The 14,459-nt window shown below is 51.5% G+C and overlaps 1 protein-coding gene across 1 annotated transcript in view; it reads right to left on the reverse strand.

The window, feature by feature from the left end:
• Positions 1-6,612: 6,612 nt before the first annotated feature.
• Positions 6,613-14,459, reverse strand: part of LOC101842002 (anthrax toxin receptor like) — a 24,601-nt gene continuing 16,754 nt past the window's right edge. Inside the window, exons 13-17 of the mRNA XM_040747707.1 lie at positions 13,713-14,240; positions 12,532-12,576; positions 11,415-11,552; positions 9,943-10,023; positions 6,613-6,987 (exon numbers count right to left, since the gene is read on the reverse strand). Of these exons, the coding sequence (XP_040603641.1) occupies positions 6,619-6,987; positions 9,943-10,023; positions 11,415-11,552; positions 12,532-12,576; positions 13,713-14,240 (1,161 nt within the window). The 3' untranslated portion in view covers positions 6,613-6,618. The remainder of the gene's footprint in view (positions 6,988-9,942; positions 10,024-11,414; positions 11,553-12,531; positions 12,577-13,712; positions 14,241-14,459) is intronic.

Below are 14,459 nucleotides of genomic sequence, written 5' to 3' on the forward strand. Positions count from 1 at the left end.
TCCACTGTGGATTTTCCCGCTGTTTGTTCTGCCCAACAAGGCATTACACTGTTTGTTCTGCTCAGGCGTCTTCCCGTCACCTTTGGCCACTGAGAGTGGAGAGCTGTCACACACTGAGGTTTGTCGTCTGCTCCTCAGTTGTCACTCTCCTCCACAGCCAACGTCAGTTGCCAGGGCTGTGCCACGGCAGAGATCCCTCTTTTCGGCCTCACGGAGCCGTGTTAAGTTTCTAAGTCAATTTGCTGTCGTTCTTTCAAACTCTACCCTTTCCAGACTGTCCTCTCTCTATTCTTGGCTTCCCATCTCATCGCTTGTTTAAACATCTTAAGATTTGTTCAGTGGAGCAAGCATAATTCTGTAATCATCATGTATAACGATGAGCAGGAAAAAAATCTGGACACTCTACTAACGTATGGCTGGCACTAGATTTTAATCTCTTGGCTTCTTGTATTTGTTTCTCGATTCTCCTTGTTTAGATGCTGAGGATTCCTCATCTCCAGGAGATTTTCCTGGAGAGCCTTAGTAGTCTGGGTGTGTAAGGTGTCTCCAGAGGGAAGTTTGCGAAACCCATCAAACTGTCAGCCGCAGTGGGCTGTAGAGTTCATTTCTCACTGCTGACTCAGAGCAGTGATTTCCCAGAGTTCAGACAGGAGGCCTTCTGAGCTATGTCCTAGGCATAGGATGAGGTTTTTGGTTCTGTTTTAGTAAGTTGGGATTGGCATAGGGTTAGCTTTCCCTAGTTCCGCTTGTAGGGGTGCAGATTTCAACACTGAAGTCTGATAGGAAACATTGTATCCCTTTAGGCAGAAGCCCTGTCTTTATTTATTTATTTATTTTTGAGACAGGGTCTCTCTACATAGCCCTGGCTGCCCTGTAACTTACTCTGTAGACCAGGCTGGCCTGGAACTCACAGAGATCTGCCTGCCTCTGCTTCCTGAGTGCTTGGATTAAAGGTGAGCCCCACCATACCTGGCTTGTCCTTAATTCTTTAAACAATCATTTGATAATTTGGCTTCACGTTTCTCTCATTATAGTATTCCTTATGAATTTTCTGACACTTGGAAAATTGATCTCTCGCTTTTAGCTAAATTTTGCACTGGTGAGCTGTGCTTTGACTGAGTTGGTAAGCATGAGCCTATGTGAGTGGTTCTTAGGCAAACATCTCTGGTGTTTGTTTTCCGCAAGTTGCCTTCGGTAGCCCAGGACAGGCACAGAAAAGGCAAACATTGCTTCCATCCACCTGGATCTGGAGTTTTAACCCCAACATGGACACAGTAAGAGGAGCCAGAGACAGGTGTGGTGCCTCTGATCTGTAAGCCCAACTCTCAGGAAGCTGGGGCAGGACGGTTATCATGGGATTAAGGTAGCCTGGGCTATATAGTGAGTTGCAGGTCCACCTAGGCTATAGTTGAAACAGTTTTAAAATAAGATGTGGAAGGGGTGGTTGGGGAAATTGTAGTAAGAGTGGGCCATGAGCTGACTCAGGGGTGGCACTGGAGAGAAGTTGTAGGTGTGGTTGAGGGTTAGAATAAACAGAGAAATTCTGGGATGGGAGTATGTATCTAAAGACTGTGCAATCTAGAAGGTTCCGTGGAACTGATAAGAGCATATCTGAGTTGTGTGTTTAGCAGATGGCCGGGTTTAAGACCTGACTGAGGGTGAGGATGAAGATAACATAAGGAATAGTTCAAGACCAACACTCCCGATGGGCTATCACGGGTGTTGGGGTACTGTGAGTACCACCTGGATTTGGGATGCAGGGTGTATGAGCCAAGTGCGCATTTCCTGGTTCCTCTGTTCAGAGCAGGAAGAGCATGTTTGGCTGGGAGCTTTGGGGATGGATGCACTGTGGACTCAGGGTGATGCAGGGTGATGCTACAGGCATCTTCAGACTCTCGGTGCTTAAAAAAAATACATCTGCAGAAAGGGAAACATAGTTCCAACCATCAGAAATGTAGTACAAAGTCAGCTAAACGGTGAGCCAAAAGTCTGCCTTTTACTTGGTCCTTGGAATTTGGAGCTGCTTAGCGGACAAATGTAGTCTTTCGGCGCCATCTTCTGGAATAGTGTAGCATTAACACCGGCTCCCTCACGCTCATCCCCCAGGTCTGAGAATGTGGCCTGGGCACAGAGAGAGGAAGGTGTGAGCTTGTCAAGGCAGGATAGCTCTAGGCAGGGATGTGGGGTGTACAGGATAGTTACAGTCTCCCTCTATACCCAGGGCACAATGTCCTCAGATGTAGCCTGCATCCACCTCATAAACTGAGCTCTTGCCTGGCAAGTCCCATCAAGTAAAGGGCTCTCTGGGTTCCCTTCCTGAGATGTGCAACTCACCCTAAGACAACAGCAAAACAGGGAAGATAGTTGCAGGAATTTTAGTCACAAGGGATTACATCTCTGAGTTTGAGACTCCTGAGTTAATTCTAGGCTCCTGAGCTGAACTTTGGCCTTTTAGTCTTGGTGTCCTTGTCCTCCCCAAACTGCCTCGGGGATCATGATTCCAGGGTCACTACTCCCTCACTTGTCCAAGGGACAGTATGTCTCCTTCACAGACTTGCAGCCTGGCCTGAGCGGCTGGACCCCAAGCCACTGTGACATCTTACGTTTATCTTGTGACAGGAAGCTGATGGGCGCAGCTTGGTCTGAGATGTCTGGTCTCCAGAGAAAGCTCTGTTGTCAGGATACTGGTCTGAGGTACTCCTTCTAGTAAGACCAGGTTGACACCGCAGACCCGTGTTTCTTTTCTTTTTTTAACTGTATATTCATGCGGTATATTTTTATCATGTTTTCCCCTCCCCCAATTCTTACCAGATCCTTCTCACTTCCTTACCCGCCCAACTTCGTTTTTTTCTCTTTCTTTAACCAAACAACATAAAAACTCAAGAAACACACACACACACACACACACACACAGAGAGAGAGAGAGAGAGAGAGAGAGAGAGAGAGAGAGAGAAACAAGCAAAGGACCAAAAAAGATGAAAAAATAAGTACAAAAATACCACTGAGTGTGTTTTGTGTTTGCCAAGTACTCCTGGTCATGTAGCCTTCCCCAGTTGTATTAACACACATGGTGAGATTCCACTGGGGGAAAGTGATTTTTCTTTGCCCACAGTTATCCCCTGCAGATACCGTCTCAGTTGGACATGGGAGCCTGTGTCCATTTCCTTCTCCCAGGGCTGGGACCTTGTCTGGCTTGAACCTGTGCGGCCTCGTTTGTTCTGCCCCAGTCTCTGTGAGTTCATACAGAAGCCCCTGGTGTTTTGAACACAATTGGTGGCCCTCTCTCTGTCTTCCCACTGCCTGCGCCAAGCCCTGTTCTAGTAGGCCCAGTCTGTAGGGAGGGGACAGCAGGCAGCGGGGAACTCTGACAGGAGAGGGTAATCTTGGGTGGGTGCTTGCTGATGGGATCCTTTTTTTGTCCACACGGCTCTCAGTTTCCTGGGAGAGAACAGGAATGAAGTATGGGGGACAGCAGGGATCACTCATGGGGAGACAGCCGGTCAGGTTCCTCACCACGGCGAAGGCCACCTTGGAGACACCTGCTCAGGCTGTGGCTACATCCTTAAAACCAACCCCCACTCTCATGGGCATTTTCCGTATACACCTTTGAGCTGGAGGTGCACTCTCAAGTGACCTGTGGAGTTTTAGCAAGCTTTTTGTTTTACCCAAGAGATTCAAGATAGAAATAGAGTTCTTTACAGTTCACCTGGGGACCCTCTTCCTCCAGTGTTGGGCAAAAGTCTCGTGGCCAGAATGCACCAGTGCTGTCATGGATGCTGCCCGCATGTCCCCAAGTGTCCAGTCTGCACGAATGTTTCAGTTCAGGTAGCTGTAGCTATGCAGGACTGAGTCTCTGGGTCTGGTCACTTCTTAGCTACCCTGTGGTACTGTTAAAATGTAGATGACTTTTCTGTGACGCCTGACATCTGCCTCCCTTCTCTCCCACCATTCCGAGACACGGCCACCTTTGAGAAGCTTCAGTTCAGGCAGATAAAGGTCACCCCCGCCCCGTCAGATTCCCTTGGGTCTGATCATCGTGGCAGCTATAATTAACTATCGCAAACCCGTGGCTTACATACAATTGGGATTTACTACTCACTTAGCTCAGGAGGGTGAAGCCAAAGGCTGAGGCAGACTAGCGTCTGGTGAGTCAGTTCTGTGGCCCTTGGTAGTGTCTCTGGCTGCGTTCTCGTATGACAGATGAGTCTCACTGATGGGGCTCTGCTCTCCTGACCTAGGCACCCCCTAGGGCCTTGTGTCATGCTGTGAGGGTAGGGATTTTAGGGGGATAGGGCACGCTGAGACCTCGTAGACTGGCTGGACATTCTGCTCCCTCTCTCCTCCCCAGGGCAGACGCAGGACTTTTCCCTCTCTGCAAGCTTAGGAGTCAGTCCGTGAGTGTTGTCACTGTCTTCTTGTACACCCCGTGCGGAACCATTACTTCTGCTTCTCTGCAGAATCCTAATCAGTAAACACGACAGACACACCCGCCTGCTTGGAATGTAGGGAACAGAATGAAGGGGTGGGGAAAAGAAAAAGGGATGGGAAGGAAGGGAAGGGGGGAAGGGGAGAAGGAGGCGGGGGAAGAGGGAGAAATGGAGAGGGAGAGGGAGAGGAAGAGGAGGGAGAGGAGGAGGGAAAGGAGGAGGATAGGGAGGGAGGGGGATTTCGATAGATACCTTATGAGTTCTCTTCTGCCATCCAGACTTGTACGTCCGATTGTGATGCAGAGACGAAGGGATGGAGCAACAGCACCGAGACCTCAGCTGTGTGTGAACATGAGCTCCTGTTGACTGTGACGGTGTCTTGTGCAATGTGCTCGTAGAGGGACACCACGCTGTCACTGCTAGGGGTGTGAGGGGCATTCCTGGCTTCACGGAGCCCAAGCAGGAGTCCAGGATGAGAGATGATGCAAAGCAAGGAGGGCGGTCCTGAGCCACACATCCCAGGAAGAATCTTCTGTCCCCAGGGAGAAGGGCAAAGTCCCCAAGATGCACTTGCAGGCAGCATCTTTGCATGGACTCCTGGTTCCTCCTCTTAAAGGCTACTAGGCTTCAGGAAAGCCCTCACAGATGCTCCGAGCAGAGGGTCGTTTTCTCCCCCATTGTGAGGGAGGACACCGTGCTCATTGGTGGTGCCTCAGACACATAGGTAGACTAAAGACCAAGATAGGTGGACAGATGTCCCTAGGTTCTGCTATGGCATCCCCTAGCTTCCAGGCTGAGGGGCAAGTGTTGAGAAAGAATGTTCGATAAACCAAAGCCACATCTGCACTCTGGAGTCTCTAGCTGTACCACTTTGATAAAAGTGACAACCTCTGACTGCTCAGGGCAGGACCCCACGGGCTGTGAGAGAACCCTGGGTACAGGCAGAAGGCCTGGTCAGTAAGGCCCAACCCAGCCTGCTGTGCTCCAGCTCTACCTGTCACGGTCTTGCTGCAGCACAAGTCTTTGGCAATAGGAGGCAGTCATGGGTGTCTGAGTTCACACCTTGTCACCAGCAACCTCTGTTCCATTTTGCCCTTATTCCTCCCATAGGAGACGTTTGGTTCATGGTAGACAACAGCTGCTGGGAACAGGAGAGGACTGGAAGGGTGGGAGAGGCTCAGGTCCCGTCCAGGTACACAGCCCAAGCTGGGGCAGCCAAGAGCAGTGCAAGACAGGGAAGCTGGGGCAGAGTTCAGAAACAGAAGCCCCTTGAGTGAGTGCTTTGGAGGTTGAAGTTATATAACAAGGAGAAAAGGCCCACATAGGCCCCTTCACACAACGTATTCCAGCACAGCTTTTGTTTTGGAAACATGGAGGATGGTGCAACCATCATTCTCCACAGATGCAGTCAGTACCAGTTACAAGACAAGGCGGGTGTGGCATATTCCCACCCGTATTTGCATTAGAGAAATTCAACTACAGTGCCTGGGTATAACGTACCCATCAGGGAAATGGGGAGTGTGGAAGGCCACCACTTAATTATCAAGATTTGGGGCAACTGGATAGCCTGTGTGTGGCCTCCCTGGGGAGTCTCCAGAGGGTCCTCATGCTGGTGTCCCTGGTCCCTGCGGGATCTCATAGACATGCTGTATGTGCTGGGTAGCTGAACATGGTAACACTCAACCCTATTGAGGCCTGGTTCTAAGGACACATGGGGGAAGTTTGCCCGATCCAATAAAGTTCAGAGGCTCTCTTGACTGTGGGGAGTACATGGCATATCTAGAAAGAGAAGTCTTTCTTTCCCAAAACGGCTTTATTTCCTCCTAGGACACATTCAAATTTCAAGGATCTATCAAATGGAAACTAGGAACATTTAATCCAGATGAAAAATTCAAGAACTTCGCTTTGCAAAAACTTAGGGAAAGAGACCTCAGGAGAGTATTTAACGATTGGGAGGGGCAATTTCATAGAGACCTTCCTGGAAGATCCCACTGGTCCCAGCCTTTGCAGATACACGAAGACAGACTTGTAGGAAGCGGGTCAGGGAGCTTTGACCGGTACCCGCAGCCTCGTCTCACCCCAGACAGTGAACATCTTCCTAGACGTGGAAAGAGCTGATCAGCAGCAAACAAGAGCTTTCTCACTATGACCTGGTAAAAGTGTTCAATTAATACACAAAGGCCTCTTAAACTTAGAACTTTGGTTCTTTAGAAGATGGGCGACAAGGGCAGGTGTGACAAAAGGATTCTACAGATTGTCGGATGTGGGGAGGGAGGAGAGGTAGTATTCTGGAGTGAGACCTGGTGGACATGGTTGGGCATGGGGACTGTGAGTAGTTGAGAGTATAGCACTCCTGATTTGGTGAACACACATTTGAGTACAGAGTCTGTGTGACAGGGAGACATTCTGGGATGACTGGGACACAGATCTTCTGGCCGCAGGGTGCCTGTGGGACGTTGAAACATTCTCTGCTGGGTTGAAGGACAAATCTTGAGGTGTATGGCTGTTGTGTGAGGTGAAGGCAGCTGGGACTCATGGCAGTTGGATTGGTGCAATTTCCCTAGAGGGAGGAGAAAGCCAGAAGGTCACAGACTTGTGGTTGGAAGGCTGAAGCTGCCTGACTTAAGATGGTAGAATCAGGACACATCAGGACTCAACTGGCTACGCTGGCCTTGTTGATGCTTCTTTGAATGAAATCAAATCATAATCAACATGGAGTCTCTTGTGTCAAGTCCTAATGTAAACTGAAATTAAAATAGGGAAAGCTGAGTATTTATGAAGGAGAGAATTTCGTTCATAAAGAAAACTACCACAAAACACTGCTAGGACCATGTTGCCCAAAGATCACCACAAAGTTTTCACATCAATGGCTGTACACTCACACACACACACACACACACACACACACACACACACACACACACACCATACACACACACACACCATACACACACACACACACACACCATACACACACACACCATACACACACACACACACACCATACACACACACACACACACCATACACACACACACACACACACCATACACACACACACACACACCATACACACACATCATACACACACACACCATACACACACACACACACCATACACACACACACACACACCATACACACACACACACACACACCATACACACACACACACCATACACACACACACACACCATACACACACACACACACACCATACACACACACACACACACACCATACACACACACACACAAACACACGCGCACGCACGCACGCACGCACGCACACACACGCACACACAGCAACTCTGTAGAAACCTGTAGCCCAGACACCTAAAGACACATTGTTTGCCTTTCAAATCCCTTACACAAAAATCTGCCTACAAGGTCATCTACCCACTAATGATGGGCTCCAAAGGTGTGGACTAGTGTTGTTGCTATCTCTGTTCTGGCCCCTGTAATTTATGATTCCTTGTGGCCAAAGGTTATTGTCTCAAAGTAACTTGTGTGAACCTTCTAATTTTTCCTTTAAAAAAATCCCTTTATTCTTGTAACATGTACATAGCCTGTTCTGGAATGTGGGGCTCCTCTTTGCAATGCTCCAGTACTTACAAATCATCATTTTCAGAAAATTTCTATGATTGGTGATTAGGTTGGTATCAGAAACATTCTTTTCTCCTTGGCTGTTTGAAATACGTTGCATTAAAGAACAGGGCATCTGCCTCAGGACCATTATTGGCTTTCTACAAACCATTTCTATTTCTGGTTTCTGTGACCTTAAAGCAGGTCTGCAAGAACCCCAAAGGGTCTCACAATGTTTCTGGTGAATTCCGTCTTGGCTTTACAGGTCCAAATGTTTCTGTTGATCACTCTGACGCCGTGACACCTGGCACAGAGCTTGGATACAGAAGGAACAGTTCACAACCTGGCTGTACCACTCAATAACCTTGCCATGCAAAGCCCCAAACTAAATGCCAGCGCCTCAGTTTCCACAGCTGTGAAGACAGCAGGACAGAGAAGGAGGCACACACAATACAAAGGTCTGGTGCCCAGCTGGAGGGTGCTGGTCTGCTGGTCTGGCTGACTCCTGACTATGACTGCCAAAAGGTTTTTTTTTTTAACTTTGCAGGGTCTCCAGTTTCCTTCCAACAATAGAGTTAGTGGTTTGGTTAATGATTAGCTTATGAGGAGTCCTTAGACCATGTCTATCTAAATGGAAGTTACAGTTTCTCCGAGGCAGTTGTGAAAATGAAATGAGGTCCAGGCTCCAAGCAGCTCCTGTGGGGGTGCGCACAGGAAGGTGAGTGGGGTTGGGGACATCCCGTGACTACTGTAGACACTCTGTTCAGGAGGAAGGGGGAGATTTCCATCATCTTAACAGGCACAGAGATACAGCGCAGACTGAAGAGAACCCAGACCACAGAGGGTTGGGCACAAGATTCACAAACTGGACTGGATTTTGTTTGTATTTATGAAGGAGATGATGCCAACTGGACAATTTTCATCGGGAAGCCAAAGGCTATGGGGCAGACATTCATTTTGTGAAAGACCAAAACAAAACCACTTTTACGTCCGCTGCAAAAATGCCCAGGTTTTCAGTAAACCGAACCGTCTAAAGAATTTTCTGGGTTATGATTAGTTGAGGTGCAAAAGCATTTGAGGTCACTGGAACAAACGAGCAGCTAGATGAGGCTCTAGGAAGCAGTGCCTCCCAAGTCCAAGTTCAGGCCCCTCACACTGGTGTAATAACTTCTGAGACCTGTGTGCGTCCTCGTGCCTGCAGCCACTCCTACCCAGGATCAGGAACTTAGGGACAGCCTTCAAGTGGATGGAGCTCCGCCGGGATCCTGTCCCTATGCTTTTGTCCCTACCAAGAAGAGGGCCTGGAAGAGGCTTTGCCTGAAGGGGTGGCATGGAACACTCAAGTGGCCTGCAGAGGGAGAGGGTGAGGGCAAGGTGTTCGACTGCTGCCTCCATTTCCCTGTTGCTAGACTGGGCTAACTCCCCCAGGGTGTTCTTATGTGGGTTCGGCTCTTCTTTGCTCAGGCAGAAGACCAGCCTGGTGGAGCATCCCAGAGTGCCTTCATGCAGGAACCTGCCTGAACTTGTCAAGTGAGCTGGGCTAGTGTTTGGTTCTACATATATAAACCTAGTGCTTCAGACAGTCCTGCAGGAGGATTTAGGTTCCAGCTGAAGCCCCGCCCAATTCCTGCCCTAAACAGTTCCTGGCTGACAACTTTATTTGTCCCTGCACAGAGCATAGCAGTGGACATCTTACTTTGTGCCTTGGAGGGAGCGACAGGTACCAGCTGACACTCACTTAACTTTGTATCCTGCAGGGGACTTCAGGACCCAGTTGACACTCACAGCAAACCCGGAAGGGAGCAGTCTCAGCTAAAAGCCACCCTTTTTCAGTGCACGGCTCCCATGGAACCGTGGAACCAGAGCACGGCAAGTTTAGAATGTAGAAGCAGCGGTCATCCTGTGCTTTCGAGTTTCCCTGTCTTGCTTACCTGGACCTTGGGATGACAACACATCAAGGGCACCTGGTGGCAGCTTGGGTGAAAGTAGCTGCAGCATGTGTCCAGGGTTCCCTGCAAAGCACGTTACCATGAACAAACAGGATGGCATAAGAACTGACCCCCAAGGACACTGGGGCCCACGTTACCCAGAACTCTGTCAACATGGACACGAGAAGTCAAAACCCATCCTCTCCTAAGAGGGACCAGTCTAAAGACTTGGGTGTCTGGAGTGGTCACTGTGGGACACACAAAGGCTCTTTGGAGGGCTTGAGGGGGCGTGTGGTGTCAAGCAGAGGCCTCTAGGGGAGCTGTGAGTTTTGTGAAGGCTCTGGATAGAAGGCCTGGGAGGAGGGGAAAGCCAGAGCTTGGGTCACACAGGTCAGGCAGGCAAGAGGCCTATATCTCAATCATGGGCCCGGGTTAAGGAAGGTGGGGAGGCCGGAAGAACCCTGGACCTAACTGTAGTGGCTCTCATGGTCTCAGCCCTGCAGCTCAGAGCCCTTGGACCTACGGAATGGATGGGGGCCGAGCACAGAGATAAGGCCACTGGCAGTGACCCTTTTCCTCTCAGGAGGCCCGTGTAGGTTTCTTTGTAGCTCGCCGGCAGGGAATGGGCAGGGATGGCTCTCAGCTGTCTTTGGCAGTTGCAGAAGACTTAGAAGCTCCCAGGAGGAAGCAATGGACCCACCACAGACAGGGGAGGGCTGGGCAGGGCAGAAGACTACAAAGCCATGAGGGATCTGGGGGCTCTTTCTTCCTTTCTATAGGGTCTCCGTCTTGGGGCCTGGGGTTGCCATCTGTCTTTTCCCTTTGTTGGGGTGGCCTGGGTCTCCTGTATGGAGGAGCTTCAGATGAATGGCTGTTTGCCTCCTGGGGCTCAGTGTCACACAAGAAGCTTGTGATGTCCTTCAAGACCTCCATCTTATAACTCTTTGCCCACTTCAGTGTGCGTCAGGACCGCCAGGTCAGCCCTTCTACTTGTATGTGAAGAGCCTTAGTACTGGCTGAGCAGGGCCACTGGCATTTATTTGACCAGTTTTCATGGTGAACAGAAAGTAACTCACCACTGGTCTCTTTCTGTTTTTACTGTATCTGAGCTTGCAAGATACACCCGAAACATCTCGACTCATTCATCCACAGACTAAGGGTGACAGCAAAGACATTGCTAGGGCTGAGACAATGACGTGGGAACTAGAGACTGACAAGACAGGGCGCAGTGGCCATGCCCAGGGAACCGGAAACTGCAACAAGAGGGATGTGAGCACTTGGAGAGCCTCCTGTGTGCCGTTCCCCTCCAGCCATGGGAGTGAGGCAGGGATCCAGGCGTCCTCAGACTTGGGAGTGATGCATGTCCTGTATCCTCCCCCCCCCCGACATGCACTCAGGCCTCTTTAGTGATGATTGGCTGTGCCTCCCCAAGCCCAGCCTAGGGTCCCAGCCTGCCCAACCCCAGTCGTCCTTACCCTTCTGTTTCCACAGCCACAGCAGGCCACGATCACGGTAGGGTTTGGGTTGACAGGTGATGGAGGAGGTGGAGGAGGAGGGGCGGGAGGACCCGGTGGTGACGTAGAAGGAGGGGGCAGGATCTCTTCTTGTGGTTCCTGGGAGTGAACAGAGTTGGTCTGTGTCTTGCCTGCAGCTTCTTGGGCACACTTCCCTTACACACACCTGGCACTGGGGGTCAGGTAATCTTGTGGGGTAAATGGAAGACTGTAACCCACACCCCGGGGAGGTCATCCATGGGAAGAGTAACCAAAGCCCCTCTGGTTTGCAGGTACTGAGCGTCCCAAAATGCCAACAGTCCACTTCTGTGCGCTTGGTTCTCCGGAGGTCTCTCTTGCTAGCAGAAGCCTAACTTGGAGGCTGTGCAGTGGTAGGTGGCATTCTCCTACACCAGGCCCTGGACTTTACAGAGGCAGGCTCCCAGGACTTCCACGGGTTAGCACTGTCCCATGTGGACAGGAAAGCTGTTCCCACCCCAGCACAGGCCCAGGGTCTGCCGGCTCCAGCCTTTCATCATCTTTCCTAGTCTCTACCCCAAAGAAGGTGCAACTGTTTCCCCATCCTGGTCCCTGTGCTCAGCTGGGGGCATCCTTCATAGCTGATAGCCAGTTATGATATCCTCTCTCTTCCCCAGCCCTGGGTTTCCTAGACGGACCACAGTGAAGCCCTTGGTCCTTCCAGCAGGTGATGCAGACAGGTGCAAAGAAGCCCAAAGGCTCCCAGCCTGCCTATGGAGACCTGGATTTGACTCGCACAGCTCCTATACTAAGAACCCGTTTGTGCCCTTGGCATTCTACAGAGAGTACTGTGGGATCCGCTGGAAAACACCAACTCAGCACTGGACAGCTGCACGCACTGGAGCGCGTCACCAAAGCTCCGATGATTAGGAGATGCTGGGAGTCTGGTAGTGGCGTTGTCTAAGTGTCATTAATCTGATTCCCATGTCTTTCTGGTATAAGCACTGGCCTGCATTCCCCCCTATTCACTGACAAAGCAGTGAGGGATTCTGAGCTCAGGCTTCACGACGTCCCTTAAGGTCAGTGTGACAGTGCCACCCTCTTCCCCCACCCAACTCACCTTCTCTGGCTGTGGCGGAGTTGGTGGCGGTGGCAGCTCCTTAGGCTGGAATGCAAAACAGACAAAAGTGGGCTGGAGTGTGTAGGGGAGTGGGTACGGTGGCCTCTGCCTCGGCCCTGCCGATAGAGGAGACCTTGGCTTGGAGCAGAAAGACAACGTGGCCTGTGTGGTTGCCTGTGTGGGTGTCTGGTAGGCTCTACCTGGCCCAAAGCAGCCTCATCCCTCTCTAATAAGGGAGAGTCCATCTGATCCAAGGTTCTGGTCTCCGGAGAGGCCCACAGCTGGAATGCTGCACATCTGTCCCAGCCCAGGTGCAGTGGAACCCACACTCACGCTTCCCTTTGGAAGAAGCTCACTGTCATTCAGCCTCCTCATCCCTCTAGTTTAGTCCCAGATTTCCCTGCTCACTGCACCTCCAGGAAGAGACGGGCCCTGAGAGTTCCGTGCTGCCTGCTGCCCCTCAGGCCCCTCTGTCCTCCTCCTCCAGCTCTCTGGAGGGCTCCTTCCATCCCTTCTCCCACCCTGACCCAGATGCCAGCGCCATCCTTGGATCCTGATCTGCATTAGCCAAGCCTTGGTGTCGTCTCTGGATGGGTGCGTCTCACTCTGAAGCCTGAACGGTGACTGCAGTCCCTGGTGGAGCAGGGTGGCCCTGCTTCGCTGTGCCTCTGAAGCCCAGCATGGGGCTGCGTGATATACTGGGGTCAGGAAAGGAGTTGGTGTCAAGGGTATCTCTGCCCTAGTGGTTCCTAATCATGCCCGAAAGACGTCGCCCTGCATATGGGGCCACCGGACTGCATGAGGGATCCTGTCCTGCAATACAGGGGCACCTCTGAGGTTTCACCACTTGAGGCCTATAGATGTGTAGTTGATACAAGATGGCCCCAGGCTAAGGGTGCTGGGATGGCTTCTCTCCAGGGCCAACCTTAGCTTTCAGGCTAAGCATCTCAGACTGAATTCCTGTGTCAGCTAGCCTGGAGAATTCTCAGAACCCGGCCTGGTCTAGGGGTTGGGTATTTAAACTTAAGAGTCTGTGTCTCTTCCGGATGATGCGAGGACCTTGGAACAGATGGGAAATTGACAGCAGGCTGGATTATAGTACTGCCTAATGACCCTGTTCCTAGGAGAGAGGGCTTGTGTGTGGGAGCCAGGGTGGGGTGGGGGGATGCAGGAGACCTAACCTTCTTGCAGCAGAACCTCCAACAGCAGTATAGCAACAGGATGGCCATCAGCAAGACTGGCAGAAAGATAAGCAATTTCCAGTTGAAGACAGTGGGGCCTCCTGATGGCTTATTGGGTGTAGTGATGACGTCATGCTGTGCTGTGTTGACTGGGACTGGGTCTGGACCTGGGTCTTCTACCTGTGGCTGGCTGGCTATAGCGCTGGCGCCGCTACTTCTGCCTCCATCACCTCCTCCGCTGCCTCCGCTACTTCTGCCGCCATCACCACCACCACCGCCTCCACCGCCGCCGCCGCCACCATCACCTCCTCCGCTGCCGCCACCGCGGCTGCTGCCACCATCGCCACCTCTGCTGCCGCCGCCACCATCGCCACCTCCGCTGCCACCTCCACTGCCGCCGCCACCATCGCCACCTCCGCTGCCACCTCCGCTGCCACCGCCGTGGTTGCTGCCACCATCACCACCTCCACTGCCACCACCATCTCCACCTCCGCTGCTGCTGCTGCTGTTGCTGCTGCGGACTACTTCCTGTGAGGGATAGCAACAGTGGCTTCTTCCCCTACACCCACCCCTTGCTTCCTGTTTGTACACACACTCTCTTCATTCACCCAGCCTGCCTAGACACAAGGGCTACAGTGGAGTTAGTGGCCCAGGCTGGTCTTCAGAGAGAGCAGCCAAGCTTTCCCAGCCCTGAACCCAGAAGAGGATGACTCAGGATTATCCATGGCCTGAGGATACCAGTTCTCA

Source organism: Mesocricetus auratus, unplaced genomic scaffold (genome assembly GCF_017639785.1).
Source record: "Mesocricetus auratus isolate SY011 unplaced genomic scaffold, BCM_Maur_2.0 Super-Scaffold_100006, whole genome shotgun sequence".
NCBI classification, from domain to species: domain Eukaryota; kingdom Metazoa; phylum Chordata; class Mammalia; order Rodentia; family Cricetidae; genus Mesocricetus; species Mesocricetus auratus.